The sequence below is a fragment of the Lepidochelys kempii genome, chromosome 8 (genome assembly GCF_965140265.1).
Source record: "Lepidochelys kempii isolate rLepKem1 chromosome 8, rLepKem1.hap2, whole genome shotgun sequence".
Taxonomy (NCBI): domain Eukaryota; kingdom Metazoa; phylum Chordata; order Testudines; family Cheloniidae; genus Lepidochelys; species Lepidochelys kempii.
In genome coordinates, this window is record NC_133263.1 from 70,990,634 (window position 1) to 71,013,420 (window position 22,787).

A 22,787-nucleotide genomic window follows, 5' to 3' on the forward strand; every position below is an offset into this window, starting at 1 on the left:
TATTTTTATACCAAGATATGTTGGGGAACAAATTAGGATTGAATGGCAAATGTCAATATTCTGGTGTTTCATGGTACAAAAGGTGATTACACATAATACAAGCTTTTTAAAAAATAAGCCCCCACATACTCAGTAATGCCGACCACTGCAAATGTGGAAGGATATATTTAAAATATATGCTCAACCTTTTCTTTTTCTTTCTTCCCTTTTTTTTTTTTTTTTTTTTTTTGCAGAAAAGGTAATGAGACATTTGTGCCAATATAGAAAAGTTGCTTTACTTTCAACATGTTGTGAAAGTAATGTCCTGATCCAAAGTCCATTGAAATCAATCCAAAGACTCCCAGCAACTTCAATAGGTTTGGATCAGGCCCTAGTAGCCAGGCAATAGGTTTCAAGAGTGACATATGCATGTTCATTCTTACATGCATTCCTTATTTGATAATAATTTACAAAAATATGAATTACAACCAAAATATGTATATTATCTAAGGACCTGAAGTTTTACCCAGTTTTTACACTATTGTTATTGTCAGTCAGTCAACAGGCATTTGATGAGTAAAAACTGAGTAAAGACCTCAAGGTCTGGTCCTCAATGTTCAACCACATTCCTTTAAAAAAAAAAAAAAAAAAAGAGATACTAGCAGAACTCAATACCTCCATTATATAGCAAAGAGTTCTAAACAGAACTGTGTTTTGGAATGCTTAACATTTCAGCCACATTTTAGATCTACTTTAAAGTTAATATTGAGTGCTTGATCCTAAAACACATTTTTCCTGTATTTGTAAAAAAACACAATAGATTAGGAATCTCATAACTGAATAAAACCAAGTTCCTTTGCAAAGTTAAAAAAGAATGCCTCATCCTGTGTGTGACACTCTCAAGTGGTTTTGTCTTCTGATCCTTTCAAAAAGGAAAAGGAGGCAATGGGCGAAGAGAATTTCATATATATGAGAGAATTTCTCTTTACAGGGATCAGTCTCAGGCTCCTTACATCAGGCAAAACCTCCACTGACTTTAGTGGGAGTTTTACCTAAAAGGCATAATCGAGTAATGTAAGGGTCTGTAGTACTGAATGTCATCATAGGAATCCTATTGTCTTTAAGAGGAACTACAGGCTGGTATAAGGCACCATACTAGCAGACTGTGGATCCCTTTGTAAGAATAGGGTTTAAGAAAGGGCTGCAGGGTGAGGCCAGTAGTTACTTGACCCTTTCATTTTTTGGTTTTTGGTTATGCAAATATAAAGTAAATACATACACAAGTTTTCACTAAGAATGAGTTAAATTTGAGAAATCCATACTTTCATTTTCAGCTCACTTCAGCACCAACATTTCATGGCAAAAAAAATTAAAATTGACTAGTGGAAAGGGCATGCCCGCAAATCTTACACAAACTTCCTATGTTTATTTGTTAGGTTTTAGACTTACATCACACACAAAATTTAGTTTGCAATGATCCACAAACCACTGACTTCCAGCTTTGATAGCTATATTAGTGGTCATCACAAAACACAACATACACCTCCCCACACCTCAAATGTGATTGCAAAGAGATTCTCAAACCTACTGCTCTCCAATACTGATAAAAAGTATTTTATATTGAAATAAAAACCTATAGCAGACACATTTCATTCAAACTTAGTATGAGCACTATAATGTGCTGGAGAAAAAAGTTATGCATATAAAAAAATGGAATAGGTGCTTCACAACAACATTTAAAACAACTGAGATACATGATAAGTAATTTTGTAGTTCTATCTGATGAGAATTCAAAAATGGCCTGGGGCCACAGTAAATAAGAGAGCATTTTAATTGTTTCGGAAAAAAAGGACCTCCTTCTTCCAGTTATACATAGAAAGGGAGAAACCTTTCAAGATGGATTAATACTTATACATTCTTTCTTACCTTGCTTCTAAATAACGCCCAGTAAGCAACATTAGACCTCTCAGTGCAATAAAGGTATCCCTTCCCCAGCAGCGGAAAATGCCAGATGAAAAATGTGGTAAACCTAAAGAGTAAACGTGATGAACTAACTCATTAGACTGTTTAATATGAAGATTCTACACATGTACACACACAAACTCACACCCACCCCCCAAACTGCTGCTGCTGGCCCAAGGTGTAGGGGAGAGGGCTCAAGGCTAGGGGATGCATGGGGGGTGCTTACCTTGGGGAGGAGTGGGGCTCCCCAGCTCCCACTGGCATGATCCTGCCACTCCTAGGCGGAGGGACCAAGGGGCTCCGGGCGCTGCCCATGCCCGCAGGCCTCTTCCCTGCAACACCCACTGGCTGCGGTTCCTGGCCAGTGGGAGCTACGCAGCCAGTGCTTGTGGCGGGAGCAGCGCATGGATTCCCTGGCCCCTCTGCCACCACGGAACTGCAGAGACACACGGGGTAGAGAGCCCCTGCCAGCCTCGCATCGCCCCCAGACCACCCCTCCCAGAGGGCACCCGCAGCCCTCCGTCCAAGTTTTAGTTAGGGGTATATAATAAAAGTCATGGACAGGTCATGGGCCATGAATTTTTGTTTACTGCCCATGACTTTTACTAAAAATACCCATGACTAAAACATAGCCTTATTTATGACACACAGTATACACTGTACAGCATGTGCTCACTTTCTAAAAATGCACTTTAAATGTGTGTGTAAACTACTCAGGATCAAAAATTCTTTAAAGAAAGTTCACCTGTAGAACATTACAAAAATATACGCTATGTATAATTTCATTACATGCAGAATCCCATGCTTTCTACAACTGTCCTACTAGATGCTGGAGGTGGGGAAAAATGTTCCCTTTGCTGTATGCACCTAGAGCCCCCGCATTTCAAAAGCGAATGAAAGAATACTTGGGTAGAATCATGCTGACATGGAATTTTCAGTTCACCTAACAATTCAGGGATTGTTTGCCACAGAAATCATGGGAGCTTGCTACAGAATTATGGTCAGCATGAAGCAGGATACAAAGTTCTGAATATATCTTTGATAGAAACAAAGCATTTTAAGTCTTAAAAGTATAATGTTCATACTTTTGTTTTACTTAATTAGAAAAAAAAATCTTTCATTACTTGTCTTTCTAGAAGGAAGAAAAACCCATTTCAATAAGATTTAAAACCTATAAAATGCAGAGATGTAAAAAAATAATCCAAAACACTTTTATAACAGAGGAGAAACTTTTATTGAAAGAAACAAAGGCAAAAATATTTCCCAGAAGAACTGTCTTTATATTTAGAAACGATTCAGATTTTAGACAGATTCTAAAATATACTAGGCAGACAAATATATCTAGAAATTTGCAAGTTAAGTTCATTCAAAAAATCTCACATACTACTCTATGCTTTATTCTTCTGAACACATATATTTTTAAAGACTGCTTATAACTGCAGCAAAGAGTGATCCAAAACCAGAAACAGTTAATCTCAATTTAGGAGAAACTGCACTAAACAATCTGCTTCTGCCATTCAACCCAGGCCCCCTCTCTCAATTACTTTCTAGGCAGTTAACTAACCTAATTAGTTTGGAAGCCACATAATTACTATCTTCTCCTAAAACAAGGGTTACTGTCTTGTTGAATGAGTTTTCTGGAGCTGAATGCTGGATTCTGCCATGCTCAAGTTCTAATTTATTTTTGTCACAGACCTGCAATTTCTGCATGACAATTTAAGAAGCTATTTTACCAAGAGTTTCCATTTTTATTTCATGTTCAGCTGGGGAAAAGTTCTCTAGATATTTGGTGGAATTAGTGACCATTTGAAGTCAAGATCAAGTGTGGCAATTTTTTAAATAACAAAAGCAAACAAATTGGTGAGAATGTTTTTAGTTCAATAGAGGTTAAAAAAAGTTCAAGAGGGGATAGTTGAGGAAAACAAAAACATAGTTAAAGTGATAAACCAAAAGTCTTGCGGGAAGTGTTCCACAATGTATTTCAATTACTGAAGAGTTACAGGGAAAGAGATAACATAATTCTGAAGCTCAAAAGGTCTCAGAATATGACAGAGTAGCTCAGGTTGCTTATAGTTCAAGATATAGCAAAAGTGAAATTCTTCACAAGTCTTCCTTTTACAGCAATAGCAGAAACATTGCCTGGTTATGCTTCTCTCAGACACAAACAAAACCTTCCCATTAAATAGAGCAGAATAAGACAGTGGAAGGGTGAAGTAAACAGCTACTGACCAAAGAAACAGTATTTTTTATTTGGTCTCTAAACATCACAGTCCTGGCACATTGATCTTGCTGTCTACACATTTCTAAGTAGTTGCATGGTTTTGTAAGACAACCTGCTTCAACAATCATCAAATGAGCCCTTACTTACCAGCTGCTAAGGAAACACAGCACTGTTCTGTCTCTTTTGTGATTTCATTCATCCTATAGGGAACATCATGTAAAGCAGGAGACAGATTTGGCAGAGAAGGATATTTTCCTATCCCACACATCTGAACTGAACCCAAGGACAGGTGTTTAACAAATGTTGATCCATTCTGAACAAAGCTGTAATCAAAGTAGTTGAATTGAGAAAAAAAAAATTCAAATTCAACAACTTCATTGTTTAAAGTTTACCCATTTCCCCCCTTGCCATAGTTTAAAAACCAGCTTCATAAGGGTGCTTCAGTTGCAAAATACTGTAATGATTTTCAAAAGTGAGTTCCTAAGATTAAGTCAAATTATTAATGCCAATGGGAGCTGCTGAGTTCATAGCACTTAAAAATCAGGCCATTTATTTAGGTGCCTAAAGATTAAATTTAAGCACCTAATTTCAGGTTCTCCCCTCCCCCTTTTTTTCTTCCCTTCCAAATCATGGCCTTTACTTTTATATTCATTTTTTAAAAATGATTTATATTGAAAGGAGACGATAAAACATTCGGGTATTTTATTACCTAGTTGATCTCAAAGCAAAGAAAAATCTCAGCTCTGCACAAGTATTTTAAAATTCAATTACTATATTTAAAAAGATGATGCATTAAATGATTTTTATTAATTTGTGCCTGGGTCTACATGCTGGACTAGTACAACAAACTACCTCCTCCCACAACCCAAAAAACACCAGTATCAGATACCTTGTCCATGTTGGCACAGTTTTGATATCTATTTTTAAAGGAAAGTAATATTAGCCATGTTTAAAACAAGAATAGGAACAAAAAACGAGAAAAGGGACAATTACAAAAAAATGAAGGCAGCCTTCGAAGACTGGAAGACGGACCCTGGTTTAATGTCTCATTCCCCATTACTGCACTGCCAGCATTAGCTGTAAATCCAAGTCCTGTAGCAATAATAAATTCTTGACCTTCTAGTCTAATGTTTATAATTTTCCCTTAGTGAAAACTATATGCACCTTCTATCAGCTTTATGCTTTTCCATTGGCCAACATGAATATTTTTGCCTTATGCCAGTGTATCTTCTTGTACATCAGTACTGTTATGCAGGCAGCCATATAGTTTAAGAATTGTGTTAGGCAGCTGAGATAGACCTAACAGAAGACACTGCATTTGTGCATTTAACATTTGCAATGGATTGGAAGATTAGAATACAATAAAAGGTGCTCTCCTTATTAATCAGATTGTTGCAGTTTCAAGGAAGACAAAATTTGGCCAGAAAACTTTTAGTGCCTTTTAAGCATATGTAAAGTGTATAAATGACTATCCTAATGCACAAATGATAATACAACATAACGTAAACATACACATACATTTCTTTCAACACTATTAGACATACCTAGACATTTGACTCCATGCCAGATCTAGAAGAGTTGTGTATGCACCCACTAATATGGCATCAAAGTAACATGGGATAAGGTAACGTGGAATCTGCTTTAGGTAGACAAATATGGCCTTCAACCATTTACCGACCTATTAGAATAACATTTTTGTAAGTTAACAACTCCTAAATGCAGCAAAGGCTACTTTCAGGGAATTAATACTTTGGCAATCACATTTTGCACTGGAAAATGGGTAGAATTCCTGTTACAGTTTCCCTACACTTTTTAGGCCCCTATTATATTTTTTTGTATTATAGGCAGGATTGGTAGCACCACCTATTCCAGTTGGCAGAAACGTCCCGTTATACATCCTACTTTCAGTTGCTTGTAATTTTGCCACACTTTAACCATTCACACTGAAGTTTTCAATGCCACAGGTCTTCCTCAGAAAGAAATATTTTTTTGAAAGTTTCAGCCAAAATGGTTCAGCTGTTTCAAAGACTGAGGCTAGGAAAAAATGTTGTTTTGTAATGTTTTTTTTTTAAAAAAATGTGGACACCTTTTATTTGAGACTTGAGAGACTCTGTGCTTTGGAGCAGGGACGTGAAATTTGGCAGGGAGTGGCCTTTCTGTCAGGGATGTGCCCTTTGCTGTTCCTGTGAAAAACTGCCCAAATTTGGCCAAGTTATAAGCCTCTAAAAAAAAAAAAAAAAAAAATCTCAGTTTGCACATGCTCACTAGAAACTAAGAATTTAGCAGTGCATCCTCAATGAGGCATGCCCTGGCCCCTCACAGGTCCTAGTACTGACCAAACTGCGCATTCATCAGCTCATAGAGTGACTGAGAATGTTCCACAGCAGGTGTAGAGAGGTTCACTTTCCTTGTAATTGCTGCTCTGGTTCAGGTCAGGGCACTAGAACCAAAAGAAGGAAGTTTCTCTCTCCAGTGCTCTCAATGAAATCAGTTTAACTTCAGTATCCAGAAAGATTATAAAGCAAATAATCAACCAATTTGTAAACACCTAGAAGATAATAAGGCGATAAGTAAGTTAACATGGAGTTGTCAAGAACAAATCCAGTCATACCAACCCAATGACTTTCTTTGGTAGAGTAACAAGCCATATGTATGGGGGGAAGCGATAGATGTGGCATATCTTGACTTTCGTAAGGCTTTTGACATTATCTTGCATGATCTGCTCATAAAGAAACTAGGAAAATATAACCTAGATGGAGCTACTATAAGGTGGGCACATAACTAGTTAGAAAACCATTTCCAGAGAGCAGTCATCAGTGTTTCACAGTCAAGCTAGAAGGGCATATTGAGTGGGGTTTTGCAGGGATCGGTCCTGGTTATGGTTCTGTTCAATATCTTCATAAATTATTTAGATAAATGTCAGAGAGTACACTTAAAAAGTTTGTGGATGATACCAAGCTGGGAGGAGTTACAAGTGCTTTGGAAGATAGGGTTAAAAATCAAAATGACCTGGACAAACTGGAGAAATGGTCTGAAGTAAATAGGATAAAATTCAATAATAACAAATGCAAAGGACTCCATTTAGGAAGGAACAATCCATTGCACACATACAACAATGGGAATTTCCTAGGGAGTCATGGAGTACTGTGGAAAGGGATCTGGAGGTCATAGTGGATCACAAGCTAAATATGAGTCAACGGAATAACAGTTGCAAAAAAAGTGATCATCATTCTGGGATGTATTAGCAGAAGTGTTGAAAGCAAGACATGAAAAGTAATTCTTCCACTCTACTCTGTGCTGATAAGGCCTCAGATGGAGTATTGTGTCCAGTTCTGGGCACCACATTTCAGGAAAGATGTGGACAAACTGTAGAAAGTCCAGAGAAGAGCAACAAAAATGATTAAAGGTCTAGAAAATATGACCTATGAGCATAGGCGCCGACTCCGTGGGTGCTCCGGAGCTAGAGCACCCACGGGGAAAAATTGGTGGGTGCTCTGCACCCACCGGCAGCTCCCCACCCTGCCCCCACCGCTCTGCCTCCTTCCCTGAGCATGCCACGTCCCTGCTGCTCCCCTTAGCTCCCAGCTGTTTCGCGGCAATAAGCACTGGGAGGAAGGAGGGGGAACACGGCACACTCGGGGAAGAGGCGGGGCCGAGGCGGGAATTTGGGGAAGGAGTCCAATAGGGGCAGGGAGTGGGCAGAGTTGGGGCAGGGACTTTGGGGACGGGGCTAGAATGGGGGCGGGGCAGGGGCAAGCACCCACCGGCACCAGGAAAAGTTGGCGCCTATGCCCATGAGGAAAGATTGAAAAAGTTGGGTTTAGTCTAGAGAAGAGAAGACCGGGGGGGGGGGGGGGGGAATACAACAGTTTTCAAGTACATAAAAGGTTGTTACAAGGAAAACGGTGAAAAATTGTTCTCCTTAACCTCTGGAGGATAGGACAAGAAGCAATGGATTTAAATTGCAGCAAGGGAGGGTTAGGTTGGACATTAGAAAAAGCTTCCTGTCTGTATACTTAAGCACAAATTGCCGAGGGAGGTTGTGGAATCTCCATCATTTGAGGTTTTTGAGAACAGGTCAGACAAACAACTGTCAGGAATTGTCTTGTTATTACGTAGTCCTGCCTTGAGTGCAAGGGACTGGACTAGATGACCTACTGAGGTTTCTTCCAGTCCTTCACTTCTATGATCCCCCTGCTGGTGCCCAGGCAACATGGCAGAAGACGACGCTGACTGAATCAAATGCAGAGGGGACAAGAAACGAACTGGGGGAAGAGGCAAAGAGAGTAGATTGGGACAAGCAGCCAGGTGGAACTGGGACTGAAGACTGGGAGGGAGAAGAGAAACTGTGACCGGGGGGGGGGGGGGGGGGGGCTGATTGGTCAAGGACACCAACGAGAGCCAGTCAGGGAAATAGCATTCGGGAGAGGAAACTCCGATTGGTGAATGAGCTGCGGGGAGGATCAAGGTCAGAGTAATGGGGAAACAAATCTGACAAGGAGCTGGGGTTTGAGGAAAGAACTGAACTGACTGAGCAAAGAGACTGGGCCTAATTGGGTGAGAATCCTGGGATTGGGAGTCAGTGTGGTGGGGCGCAGAGGAGAGACACATTGGATGAAGGGCCGGGAATGCAGGGGGAAATAGACTGGCACAAGAAACCTGAGGGCTGGAGACTAGGATTGGGTAGGCAAAGGGAGACTAAGACTAGGATGGGGAAAGATTGGAGGGGATGGGTCAGAAGGGGGAGGGATCGGGACGAGTCAGTCAATCTTGTAGTGGTGCAGAAGGGGCTGTCACCACAAGAGCATGCTCTTTTCTAGAGCCTGGACTGGAACCCAAAATTCTTGGGGCTCAGCATTCCTCTGTGGTCCTCGAGTATCTGTGAAACCCACTGGCAGAGTGTGTTTCTCACCCCGCCTCTAGTGCTGGTCAATAAAGAGGATGACAACCTACTACTGCTATTAGTTATTCCATGTGCTCAAGTGGCAAAGGTTTGTGAAGTAGACCAAAACGTTCCATCCTTATAGATAAACACTTAATAGATTTACTTACTTCTGCACAGGCTCCTGAACGTGAAATTAGACGGTCACTGACGTAGTCAATCATCCAATCCCCAGATCTCAAATTACCACAAAAAGGATGACCCAAATCATTCTTTGGTCTAATGTCTGCCATCACTGACATTAATCCTGAAAATAAAACAAACAGCACACTATATTACTGGCCACATGATTATCACAACCTGCAATTCCAGTTTCCAGGAGTAAATCCAACACTGCAGATCTGAAAAGTTATGAACCAGAGCTGGACCAGTTATACATTTTTTAACCTGATGTCATTTTTCTTCGTGTGTTTTAAAGGCTAGAGAGCCTTTAGAAAGGCTAAAGCTCTAGCCTGATTGTACAATGAGAAGGGACCCATCCCACCTGCTATGGCTCAGTGGACCTACAGTAAGTTTGAGACAAATACTGTGTAATCACTGAGCCCATGCTTCTTTACGGTTTAAAATCTAACTCAGATAATTATAAAATATGTCACACAACAGCATTCAGATGTTAAAATGACAGCTATTACTGACACTTCATGTAACAGGTAATATTTGTGGGTTTTAGGTAAGGCCATTTGTGACTGGAGGTGTACTTATTTAAACATGTTTTAAAGTATTCCCAAAGGTCAGATTACCAAAGTTTTAATGTAAAATTAAATATTTAAACTCATCCTCTACCCCAATATTAAGAGATGTTTCTTGATTCAGTATCTTGCCTCCATTTGCTTGCTACTCTCTTTCAAGCACATACTGTATAGACCAAGCAGAAGCAACTTGTTCTCTTCTATTTGAAGAGCAAACAGTGCACAAAATCTAACACTATTCGAGATCAGGGCGGGCAAGCTTTTTGGCCTGAGGGCCACATCGGGTTTCCAAAATTGTATGGAGGGCCGGTTAGGGGAGGCTGTGTCTCCGCAAATAGCCAGGTGTGGCCCAGCCCCTGCCTCCTATCCGATCCCACCGCTTCTTGCCCCGCAACGGCTCCCCGGGGTCTCTTGTCCCCATTCAACCCCCCCTCCCCAGTCCCTGACGGCCCCCCCAGAACTTCTACCCCATCCACCACCCCGAGCTCCCAGTCCCCTGGCTACCCCACCCCTGAATACCTCCTGTTGCTCCATATAACCCCCCATCCCATTCCTGACTTGCCCCCTGAGACCCTTGCCCCATCCAACCTCCCTGTACCCTGCCCTCTGACCGCCCTGACCCCTATCCACACCCCCATCCCCTGACCACTCCCCTCCCGCCCCCCAACTCCCTTGCCCTCTATCCAACACCCCCTGCTCCCTGCCCCCTTACTGCACTGCCCGGAGCACTGGTGGTGCTACCGCTGCACTGGGTCAGGCCGCAGCTCTGCAACTACACTGCCCGGCTGCCCAGAGCATTGTGCCGATGGCACAGTGAGCTGAGGCTGCGGGAGAGGGGGAAACAGCAGGGCAGGGGCCAATGGCTAGCCTCCTGGGCCAGGAGCTCAGGGGCTCGGCAGGAGGGTGCCGTGGGCCGGATGTGGCCCGCGGGCCATAGTTTGCCCACCTCTGTTTTAGATCTAGATTGAGATGATCCATTCTCCTTTTTTCCCCTCCACCCAAAAAAGCACGCATGAATTGTTACCTTGCAAGCCTGCATATTTAAGGGGCGACCAGTTTGGTATGTTGTAACATCCTCCACCATCTTCTTGTTCCTCAGCATCACACCGATACAGTATTTGATTCAAATCAGCCAAGGTTAATTTAGATGCAATACTGGGAAAGGGAAAAAAACCCAACATTGATAACTAACTATATAACGGACATCAATTTCATGAAGAATTCTGGTTTTGGTCTAGGCCAAGCTATTTTTAAAAAGGGATGCTTAGACTCCATGTTTAGACTCCTGAAAACAGGGCCTGCAACACGCACCTTGCAGCTATCACTGACTTTAAAAATCTGGCCACTTATTTAGGAACCATGGAATAGATTTAAGAGTAACTATGGGCTCCCTTTAAAAAGAAAAAAACAAAAACAAAAAACCTCCCTTCTTGTACAAGATTTAAAATTAGCTTATTTGTTTCCACAATGTTAACTATACACGAGATCTCTTTTTATCATTGCAGATAAGTACAGAAAATACTAAGTAAATGATCACAGATTTCAATATTATTCAACTAAAAGTGATACATCTTTTCTCCACAAAAGCATAATGTAGTATCCATTGGTTTTTGGATTGCTATGCGAGTTTCTTTTAAGAAAGTCATTTAGATGGAACTGGTAACCTACATAGTATGTTGACAAAGTCATCTGAACACCTTGCTGCAGGATGTAAAATTTCCTGGCATAAAATCTACTGCCAGCAGCAAACCCACAGAACTACTCATAAAAAGATGCATCCGATGAAGTGAGCTGTAGCTCACGAAAACTTATGCTCAAATAAATTGGTTAGTCTCTAAGGTGCCACAAGTCCTCCTTTTCTTTTTGCGAATACAGACTAACACGGCTGCTACTCTGAGAACTACTCATGTGAAAGAGGTGAGGAGTTTTTAAAGTCTGAACCACTATTTTCTGTATAAAGCAATAAGATGGCTAAACATAGTAGTTCATACATTAACCAAGACAGACCGAGAACTTGGCAAAGAATTGTCACTCGTTAGCATTTGCAGGCTGATCTCTGCCTCTAATCCAGCCCTCTACTGTATGTACTCTAACAAGGCATACTTACGAAGAAAAAAGATTTTTTAATATAGGTGCTGAACAGTCATCGGGAAGACTTCCAGATTTAAAATGAGGACTGAACTGGATCAGGTGATTACGGAGTACACCGACAGCCTCTCGTGCCTTTGGGTCGAGACTAACTCTGTAAATATCAATGCACAAATTGTAGAAGTTAGCACTTCCACCTACTATTTTTTGAAGTAATGGAACTAAGACTGAAAAAACCCACCCCTCCATTGCCTTTAATCTAGTGCAGCCAATTGACACACATTTAGTAAGTTGATCATCATATACCTGAATATTATCACACTTCCCGGTGTTAAGTTTTCAAATTCTATTTCTTGAACAAATTCATTGGGACCTTTTATGGCAGTTCCAGCTTGCTTTATAATTTTACTTTCTCTGATCTTAGAAAAGAAGAAATAGTTGAAACTATAATGAATTCAGTTTTCCTTCTCTGATAAATTGTTGCATCTGCTAGTATAGAGAAAAGATTGTAGTTACCTGAATGTGTTCTCTGATCTCTACTGTGTAATTAGGTAATCCGTTGATAAAATGCTCATCTTTTTTATAAGGACTAACATTTCTCTCAATAGTTCTAGCTTCAAGCACTACCTCTTCAATTTTGCCTATAAACAGTTAAATCACATATCATAACTCAAAATATATACACAAAAATATTGATAGCAAATATATATGGCATTCTTGGTTTTAAAATAAGTTTAAATCTTGCTTGAAACACAAATTAAACAACATTTTTGAGTTTAACTACAGAAAATGCATGTCTCAATTGCACAGTTAAATTACTAAATACATTTGACAGCTCTGAAAGGGAATTTATCTATATTTTACTGTTCTATACATTACAGTCACTCAATCTTGATTGATTAAACATGTTCACTACACACTTATTGGCCATGGTGTAATCTAAGATAGAACTTTCCTAACTCACAATGAGTTATGGGGATATCAGTCATGGATTACAAATAAGGGCTTGACCCTGCACCATTAAACCCAACAGGTGACTTGCTAGATGTGACTATTTGGGGGTTCTGAATTAGGCAAAGCTCTGCACCACTTCCCAAACAGCAGTCACAGATCTTATTTTAAACGGAGCACATCAGTTTTTAAATACCAGTGCAACCACATTGACATTCAAGACCTTATTTGCTCTATCCATCCAATGATCTAAAAACTAAGCCCTCAATGCTGCAACCACTTACACATGTGCTTAACTTTAAGCATTTTAGCAGTTCCATTGACTTCAGTGGGACTACCATGTGAGAAAAGTCAAGCAAGTGAAGAAATGTTTGCAGGCTTGGGTCCTTACTAAAGGTTAATACAAAAAATTGCAATGGCTTCTTCAGAAATGTTACAGCCAGCTCAGATCAAATATTGACTTCAATGCAGAATGCTCAATTATCTAATGAGGTCTACACTGTCAGTCTTATGGACCTGCAAAAATACATATGTACAATTTATTGTGCCAGTTCTCTCTCACTTTGATGCTTCTTTTTAAACTATCACTCTCAACCAACTTAAACCCACACATCTGAAATTCTTTACCTATAACTACTAGTAACACTTAAGAATACTGTAAAATAAGATATTAAGATTGCTGTATACGGACAAAAAAGAAAAAGAGACACTTTTCATTCAGTCACTTCCAGTGGTCTTCTGCTAGAGTTAATTAGCTTCCCATTTATGTGGCTCATTCGCAAACAGCAAGAGAGGAAATGAAACCACAGTATTTCCATGGGGATATTGGGGCAGATGACATACAGTAACTCCTCACTTAAAGTCATCCCGGTTAACATTGTTTCATTGCTGATCAATTAAGGAACATGGTCGTTTAAAGGTGCGCAATGCTCCCTTATAACGATTTTTGGCAGCTGCCTGCTTTGTCCACTGCTTGCAGGAAGAGCAGACCGTTGGAGCGAGCTGGTGGGGGCTTGGAACCAGGGTGGACCGACAGCCCCCCCATCAGCTCCCTGCTCCTCTAAGTTCCTGTGCAGCAGCTGCCCAGCAGGCTATCAGTTGCTGGCAGTTCAGCTGTCCCTCCCCGGCACCGCCATATGCTGCTCCTGCCCTCTGCCTTGGAGCTGCTCCCCGGATCCTTCTGCTTGCTGTGCAGGGGAGGAGGGCGAAGAGGGGGCTAATGTCAGGGTATCCCCCTCCCCCCTACTCCTGCTCCCTGCTTACCCCTTCTCCATATAGAGTAGGGTGGAGACAGGACAGGGCTCAGGACGGAGAGAGCTTGCTGGCCCAAGGTCTCCGCAGCTGCTGTCTCAACTTCCTGATCTTTTTAAAGGTAATGTACTTAGAATGGTGTCAGAGTACTTAAAGGGGCAATCACATCTCTCTCTCTCTGTCTGCCATGCTGTCTCCCCTTCCCCCATTCGTGCTGCCTTGTAGAGTGGGGCTACATTAACAACGTGTTTACCCTTAGAGGGCTCAGCTGAATGCTAGTTCATCATTTAGCAGTAAGGCATTCCCTAGGAAATATCCCACCCTCTTACTTTACTACCTCAACCAAACTTCACAATCATCATTGCTGTGTACAGTATTAAATTGTTTGTTTAAAACTTATACTGTGTGTGTGTGTGTGTATATATAGTTTTTTGTCTGGTGAAAAAAGTTTCCCTGGAACCTAACCCCCCATTTACATTAATTCTTATGGGGAAATTGGATTCACTTAACATCTTTTCGATTAATGTCGCATTTTTCAGGAACATAACTACAACGTTAAGCGAGGAGTTACTGTATTTTTTTTTAAAGTCAAAAGTTATTTTCAGTTGGTGTCCCTTTAACTATTTGTGATGCATAGATATTAAAGCATATAAAAGGTACCTAATGTTGCATCCTAATCACATAACCTTCAAGAAATTAGAATCAACATGGCGAGCATGGAGTCTGTCAATCACTCAGTTTCAGCTTTAAGCTTTAATTTCCTTGATATGGTCAACTCTTCAAAAACAGGTTTGAATACCTGGGATGCACATTTGAGGCACTTCTTTGCTGTAGGAGGAAGTTTTAGGATCTCTGAAAGCAGTACGAGACACAGCCACTACAGATTGGTGTGTGTTAGGACAATGCCTAGTCACTGCTACTATATCCTCATCAACTTGATCCACATACACCTACAAAATATATAAATTAACACACATTCTTATTCTGAAAAAAATTTAAAACGAGTGAAACATTTTACTTCAATTTCTTGCCTGAATGAAGCCTTTGACTCCCAGCTCTTGGTGCAGCCTGTTCATGGCCAGCCTTCCTGCTATAATTCCAGTTTGGAAATTAACTTCACCAGGAGTGGAGGGTGTTGCTGCTGGATTCCATTTGGCATAAAACCTCTCTTCAGAGACTACAGAAATCTGCAAATAAATTAAACTTTAGCCATATATGAACTATTCTGAAAAATAATTGGAAATGCCATATTTTACTTATACACACACAGATACATTTATCCGATATTACAAATTTATTATTCACTGATATCGTGAAATAGCTAATAAGCTATCTACTTGGAATTTTAAATGAGTAAATCACCCAAGTTATTGTATACACTTTAATATGTGTGTTCCAGTATTATAGTAGTGATTTTTTTATTTTTAACTGAGTCAACTGAAGTTTTAAAAAGAGGAGACACAGACCTGGTGTGGTACTAGCTCATCATAGCCTTTGGTGCTTCCGGTAGCACAGCATGCCATGGAAACAATCATTGAGCTGGGAAGAGCATCATACTCAGATCGGTGCTATTGAGAAGAATAAAAACAGACAAATGAACCTAGTCTATCATCATCTTATTTCCTTCCAAACACTTAGATACATAGAAATACCTGTTTTACAGAAGAACTCATTGTCTATTGATGTGCTTATCACACTGTAATCACAGATTAAAACTTCTACAGGCTTTTATTTAAAATAAACAAGCAAACAAAATCACCACAAGGCTTAAAAGAGCAGAGCTCCTAACAATGTCATCCCAACTCCCAGCAATCTTCCTCTGATCCTCCCATTATTATCCTGGGAAGGACAGAGTGGGTAAGTTTGAGAGAACAGGCAAACATTACTCGGTTCATAATAGCTGGACATGCAAGAGTAAAAACAGGACATATTTAGTTGCTTTTATGCTTCTCTCCCAAAAGGGACAGAAGGTTGAAAGGCAGTGGGAACTACTGTACAATTCCACTTATTTCATGCAACCTTTTAACTACCATCATGACTTTCCGAAACACCATTCAAAAGTAATTCCATTTCACATAACCCTTATGAATTGGCATGACTGAATCACAGTACAAAAAATATGTATTTAACATGAAAATCTAACGTAATTTAAGTGCTCACCTGAATAGGACATTCATTATCATGTGTAACATCCATAAACAGTGCATGTGCAATAGCTGGCATTAAAGGTCTCAAACGTGGCTGAACAAAAGAACCAACTGGTTCTCCTCCAAAGCGGTAAACTAATCTTCCCTCTTCATGACTGTTATATGCACTCATTGCCTCTACAGAACAAAACTTGCATGAGTGTTTATAGGAGAATTACTACCATAACTAAAGGTTATCCAATAGGGAGACTATAATAAATGGTTTTACATTTGGCATGTTAAATAATCAAAGATATTAATGAATAATATTAATAGAACATTAAACTTTAATTATAGGCAGTGTGTCCATAATTTGAAGGCATCTACTATGTAGTTTATCATCATGTGTTAGGGTGGAAGGGGGGAAAAACATTTAAAATGTTAGGATCCCCTTTTCAAGGTCTACCAGGCTTCAGAGGAGGTGATCAACTTCTTAAAAAAAAACCAAAACCAATCGGCAGGAAGTACGGGAAAGCTATGCCACAAATACTCCCACCCCTCCGGACTGACATATAACTATTCTTTTTAGACACCTTACACCTAGGATGCATCTCTCCGTCTAAGATGCAATAACATACTTAAATAGATAAATATAAAATATGAAATATGATAAATTGTGCAGTTCTAATATATGACATTTTCTTCATAAATGGCACACCATACATGCAGTGTCAGAGAGGTAATGGGGAACCACACACATAGCAAGCCTACCTCTTATTAAGGAGCTAAGGCCCAATCTAGTCACAAAAATATTGTCCAACTCCTCACTTCCTGTGAACAGCTCAGCCACTACATACAAATCAGCACGCAGTTTTCTAGCTGTGTCCAGCATGTACTGCAAAAAGCACAGCCAAGAAAGCCACAGAAAAGGAAAAGGCAGAACAGAAAAAAAGAAAGGATACAAGGCTAGGCATGGATTGGGCAGCAGGGAAGTGCCATGCAGCAGAGACAAAATGGAAAGCCAAAATACGAAGAAACCAAACAAGTTCAATTATACAAAAGTTAACAAATTGAAAAAGCCAAATTAGGAATAGAAGGATACAACAGATGGAGGAGTTAAAAGAAAAAGGAAGCAGGAAAGATGTTTGAATTTGCAAAGGACAAAGATACAAGAAGAATAAAAAACAAACCAATGTTAGTTTCACATTAAAAAACTTTGAACCATATATAGCAATCCTATATGGCTTTCAGGTGTCTATAGTACCTCTAATAAGACTGGTAATTCCCAGGCGGTTGACAAAGACATTGTCAATATGCTCACTCCCCGTGAAGAGTTCAGCTATCACATAAAGATTAGGTCTGACTGACCTAGCTGCTGCTAGCATCTCCTATAGATCATAATAATTGTTTTTAATTATCTTCATCAAAAACCCCTTGAAACCTAGGCATCTATCATAATATATTATTATGCATGCTAACCAAATAATTGAGTTATTAAACAATTTTGCTCAAGAAAACAAAAATATACTGAATTCAATAAATATACAGAACTTATCGCAAAAAAGCTAGACCCCCATGGTGTGCTTGTGAACATTTACAAGATTATTTGGAAAGCCTCCTGAATAATTTGAAAAAACTCACAGGATTTTTAGTCAAACTATTTCAAACTTTGTGGGTTTTTTGCTTGTTTTTGTCAATACCTTTTAAACTCAACTGCATGAACGAACAGTTGGGAAGAAAGATCTCTGTTTAAGACACAACACCAATACTTAAATTAAGGGTGAGAAAGTTCCCATTCTAGTCCTCTGCACCTTCAAGGACCAAAAGTAGAGAAATGAGACTTCATATTTCTAAGGCCCAGTCTACAGCTAGAAACTGTACTGATTAATTAAAATAATTTCTAAAAACTGATTTAAATCTGTGCAACACCTGTCTTTGGATACTCTGAAATCAGTTTAAGAGGGCCTTATATTAGTTTGGCTTATTTTAATAAGAAACTGCATTAAGATCTAAGCATGTCACACAAACGGGTTGCATCTGCTTAACTAAATTGATTTAGAAACTAATTTTGTTATATTGATGCAGCTGTTTGTGTAGAAAAGTCCTAAGGTAAAAAAGAAAAAACAAGCAGAACACTTAAAAATAACCCTTTCAAACTATACTGTTGTAGGTTATACTTTACCAGTTGTGAAAGGCTATGATGAAACACAGTTTAGGTCGGCAACAAGAGTTTACATTATAGGAAACACTAGCATCATCAATAATAATAGTAACTATGAAAAGCTGCTGAAAACAAATTCATGGTCATTTGCACCCACTGTTGCTGGTGATGTTGATGAAAAATGATATTTGTGACACTCAGTACTGGTCTTGATATATCCATGTCTACTCTGGGGAAATGTGCAAAAAACAAAACAAAACACAAACAACAAAAACATTCTCATCAGTTCTACTGCCATTTCAGCTAAACCAGAGTTAGGCGTGGTCTATGCTAGAAAATTAGTTCAGTGTAACTATGTTGCTCAGGGGTGTGAAAAATTTCACATCCCTGAGCGGTGCTGTTAACTCAACCTAAGACTCTGACTAGATAGCACTAGGTGACGGAAGACTTCTTCTGTTGACCTAGCTACTGCCTCTTGGAGGTGGCTTAACTACACTGATAGGAGAACCCTCCTGTTGATGTAGGCAGTGTCTACAGAGGAATGCTACAGTGGTGCAGCTGTGCCATTGTAGTATTTTAAGTGTAGACATACCCTTAGACAAGAGTCTCATGGCTATGCCCTCTTTTATGAGCAGTTCAGTTAAACCTGCTGAAAAGCAGATCTAATTAAAGTGGTAGTAACAGCAGGTCTAGCTGTGGGAAGCTTGTCTGCACTATGGCTCCCAGGGCATTTAGAATTGGTTTAAGTGAATCAATATTTTGTTTCCCCAAATGCAGAAAACACTTATAGATCTGCAATTAGTTTCAATCCTGCTTTGATACAGTCATCAGAAAAATAATTGTGTAAATATTCATTAACTGGACTTAAATTGGAAAAAAGATGCATCTTGGAGAGCTAGTTGGATAGTCACTCACACTATGCTTGATCAGACAGAGCTTTGAAAAAAATATTTTCCATAGTAATCTAAAACAAAATTAGATGCAAATGCCCAAATTATTAATTCACAAAGGATGACACCAATTGCAATGAGTTAGATATGAGTAGCCTATATTGTTTAAGAGTGATTTTGTCTTGAAGAGAGAAGGCACTCATCGGAAAGTAGAAAAAAAATAAACATTCAAGGAATTTCATACCACACCTAAAACAATATTCTCTGACAAAGCTCTGTGACAGGAGATACACAGGGTATGGCTCTACAACACTTGAACCCAGCTAGCACAACGAACAACAACAGTGAAGACAATACAAGCACAGGCTTCAGCACAGGTAGTTCAAGCCTAGCACTCAGTTCACTAGATATGCACTCAGCTCACTAGCCTGTTGTGAATCCTGTGCTGGCCTTCACTGCTATTGTTATCTGCATTACCTGGGTTCAAACTAGCTCAGATAGGCTAATGCATGAGCAACTTTTGCTATGTGGACATACACAGGCTTCCATCACAAACAGCATTGTAAATCTTATTTCACAGACAAAAACAACTTTATCATAAAAATGCCTATTCTTTCCGCACCTCAGCTACATGAAGAGGAGTTGAGTGACAGTTATCAAGACGTACTCCATGGAAATATTTGGCAGTAATTTCAGTGTATTTTTTCATATGTGCCCACAGGTAAGGGCAGTCTTCTGGTTTATTTCCATAGCGCAGTTTGGCACTGTCTCCCCAGCAAATAAGTTCTCTTCTTAGGTAAACATTTGAACCTGTAAAGAAAAGAAATTCATTTAGCTACAATACACCACTGGGAGCAAGTGCATGAGACACATTGAGTTTATAACTAAAGAAGTTTAAAAAAAAAAGATTAAAACAAGATTAACTATACCATATCAACTCCCAAATTATGTACTGCATGCTAAATTACAGTTCCCCATATCTGTTTATTCTAAAGGTGTATTTAAGATTTCTGTTTATAGAACTATATTAATATCAGTAAACCAATTTGTATTTTAAATCTCAAATAAGGTACAACAATGGCTGAATGAAAGAATGGAATAAAAGAAAACAGTGTACTATGCATTAAAATTAACAGCACTTCAAACTCAATGAAAGGTTTCCCTTTCTCTACAATCTTTTCCATGTTTTCAGTTATCTACAAAACAATAATTCAAATACTGACAAAATATTCATAGTGAACAGGTTCGTACCGGCATCTGTGTGTATAATATAAACAGCCTCAATTTTAAAATTTAATCAATTTTAGCAGCAGTTTCTATTCCTATTAATCTAGGGTTACATTTTGAAAAAGCACCTAAGTCACTGAGTTGACTCTGAAAATTGTACTCCTAATCTGTTTGTTTCATTTATTCACTTATTGCAGTCTTTTAGAGGTGATCCGTATAAATTTTAAAATCACAATTTATCTGCAAATGATGCTCCACTCCATTGCACCACAAAACATGAGATTTTCTACTATTTTAAAAAGGCACAGCCCTGGAAGATTTTATTAAAAGTATTTTGTCAGTCAGACCAGGAAAAAGGTGTTTATGATCTACTGAAGACATCCAAGAAGGCTGCAGAAGCTACTTCGATTTTCAGCATCGGCTGTCAAGCCACAGTTGGTAATTGCTTACAATCATGCATAAGAAACATATTGCTCGTCAAATGCAGAGTCATTTGAAATAAGGCTTTCTGATGGTCTGATGATTGCTTTGATTCTACAATGACGTCTTCTTATTCTCACTGTTCTACTCAGTTAGCGAAGTAAAAAAGGTTGAATCATGAAACATAAGGAAAACTTTCTGCACACACTTGAGAAACTAATCCTGCATGACTTCAAACCTCTCCCTCTGCTATTTTTGTGAATTTTTTCACTCCAAACATTTGGGCCCTGGCAAGTCGTGAACACCTGTTCACTGCGATCACAGAAAAAGGAGAGCTATGACACACTGATAGCCTGCACCGCAGTTACCTGTGCATCACCGCACAATGTTTGATCAATGGAAGTGTGCAAGTCATGTGGTTAGTGGCCCCTTAAGGCAAACTGATTTAAAAGGAGAATACAAAGGACTGTCATATATTGAGATACAAGTGTCTTCAAACACCCAGGTGAAATCCTGGCACCAAATTCAATGGTAAAACTCCTACTGATTTCAAATGGGGCCAAGATTTCACCCATTTAGTGAAAACTAGACAATGGGCGACAACTGCACTAGCCAAATACATGTTTATTTGCCAACACGAAAGGTCAGCCAACTGAAGGATGATTAAAAAAGAATTAATTCCACACTGGGCAAACATGTATTATCTTCAGCTATGCCTTGACTTTTACTTATTTAAAGAGAATATATACAGAAAAAAAGAAAGTCAATTATTCTGCAACAATTAAGAGCCACATACTGAAAGTACCTATTGGCAGAGCTCTGACAGGTTTTCAGTAAATTTATGAGTCTCACTTTATGAGCGAACAGTTGCTGTGATGTTGTCCACAGGCTAGATTTACGGAGCTTCCCTTCTCCTTCCTTTACCAACAACATGAATGTTCTCAGTTTAGTCATTAGCAAAACTTCCAGTCTAGAGGGGGTATGGAATAAGAGAATCCAAGACCAGAGACCAGGCTGTGCAGATGAAGATACAGTTTGGTTCCTGAATTGGAATTAAAAACTCCATCACACTAGACAAAACTTCCACTGCTCTGAGTTTTCCCCAAATAAAATAAAAGCTATAAGTGATCTGAGAATTTAAGACAATCGTGGGGTACCTTAAAGGCAAAATTGAGGATCTGGCCCTCAAAGTTCAGATGTATTTGAGCTATCTATATAGAAAAATGCAGTCAGAATAAAAAAAACAGGGAAAAATATTATGTTCAGTTCTCCTAACTCAAACGCCAGGAAAGATGCATTTAAACTTAAATTGCATCCCTTCAAGTAGAGAGACTAAGCATAGAAAATTTCATTTAAAAAAAGTGAATGTCTCAGAAAATCATGATCACAGCGTAAGTCCATTCTTACTTATTCAGAAAGCGAAGTGTTTTGCAGCTTAAACTATAGTAGGTACTACCAGTGGTTGCTATAAACATGGAAAGATAACAGTCAACAGCACTCAGAGAATGAAAAGTTATCTACATTGAAAGACTCTCTCTCTAAATCCTGAAGTATTTTTAGTGTCATTAGCATGCTGAATTGGAACACAAATACTATATACTGGCACAATTTTCAATTAAAATTTGGAACTGTGTTGAGATAGACACAGAAAAATGCCCTTTTTGCTTTGTTTATAAAGTGATTTGAAGTTCAGTTCACAAACCTGGTTCAGCAAAGTTTCTCAGAGGATCGTCTCCCATTACCCAACCGTTATGAGCCAAGAAATGACAAGCTTTATCAGGCTGATGCATCAGAGATTCTTCCTCTTCCAAGGTCATCTCTTTAAATGGGTAAGTAAAGTATCTAGAGATTGCACAAATAGTTAATTTTAAAGTGCATTT

General features: G+C 39.3%; 1 protein-coding gene across 3 annotated transcripts in view; it reads right to left on the reverse strand.

The window, feature by feature from the left end:
* Positions 1–22,787, reverse strand: part of AGL (amylo-alpha-1,6-glucosidase and 4-alpha-glucanotransferase) — a 57,003-nt gene that overhangs the window by 19,574 nt on the left and 14,642 nt on the right. For all 3 annotated transcript variants that reach the window (XR_012160376.1, XM_073356929.1, XM_073356930.1), the window contains exons 11-25: positions 22,610–22,749; positions 19,883–20,070; positions 16,981–17,104; positions 16,244–16,407; positions 15,550–15,651; positions 15,115–15,270; positions 14,883–15,033; positions 12,398–12,522; positions 12,188–12,300; positions 11,901–12,035; positions 10,818–10,948; positions 9,215–9,351; positions 5,707–5,840; positions 4,310–4,485; positions 1,906–2,008 (exon numbers count right to left, since the gene is read on the reverse strand). Coding sequence is in view for 2 of the 3 variants with exons in the window: in XM_073356929.1 (XP_073213030.1) it covers positions 1,906–2,008; positions 4,310–4,485; positions 5,707–5,840; positions 9,215–9,351; positions 10,818–10,948; positions 11,901–12,035; positions 12,188–12,300; positions 12,398–12,522; positions 14,883–15,033; positions 15,115–15,270; positions 15,550–15,651; positions 16,244–16,407; positions 16,981–17,104; positions 19,883–20,070; positions 22,610–22,749 (2,079 nt within the window). In the remaining variant the exon portion in view is untranslated. The remainder of the gene's footprint in view (positions 1–1,905; positions 2,009–4,309; positions 4,486–5,706; positions 5,841–9,214; positions 9,352–10,817; positions 10,949–11,900; positions 12,036–12,187; positions 12,301–12,397; positions 12,523–14,882; positions 15,034–15,114; positions 15,271–15,549; positions 15,652–16,243; positions 16,408–16,980; positions 17,105–19,882; positions 20,071–22,609; positions 22,750–22,787) is intronic.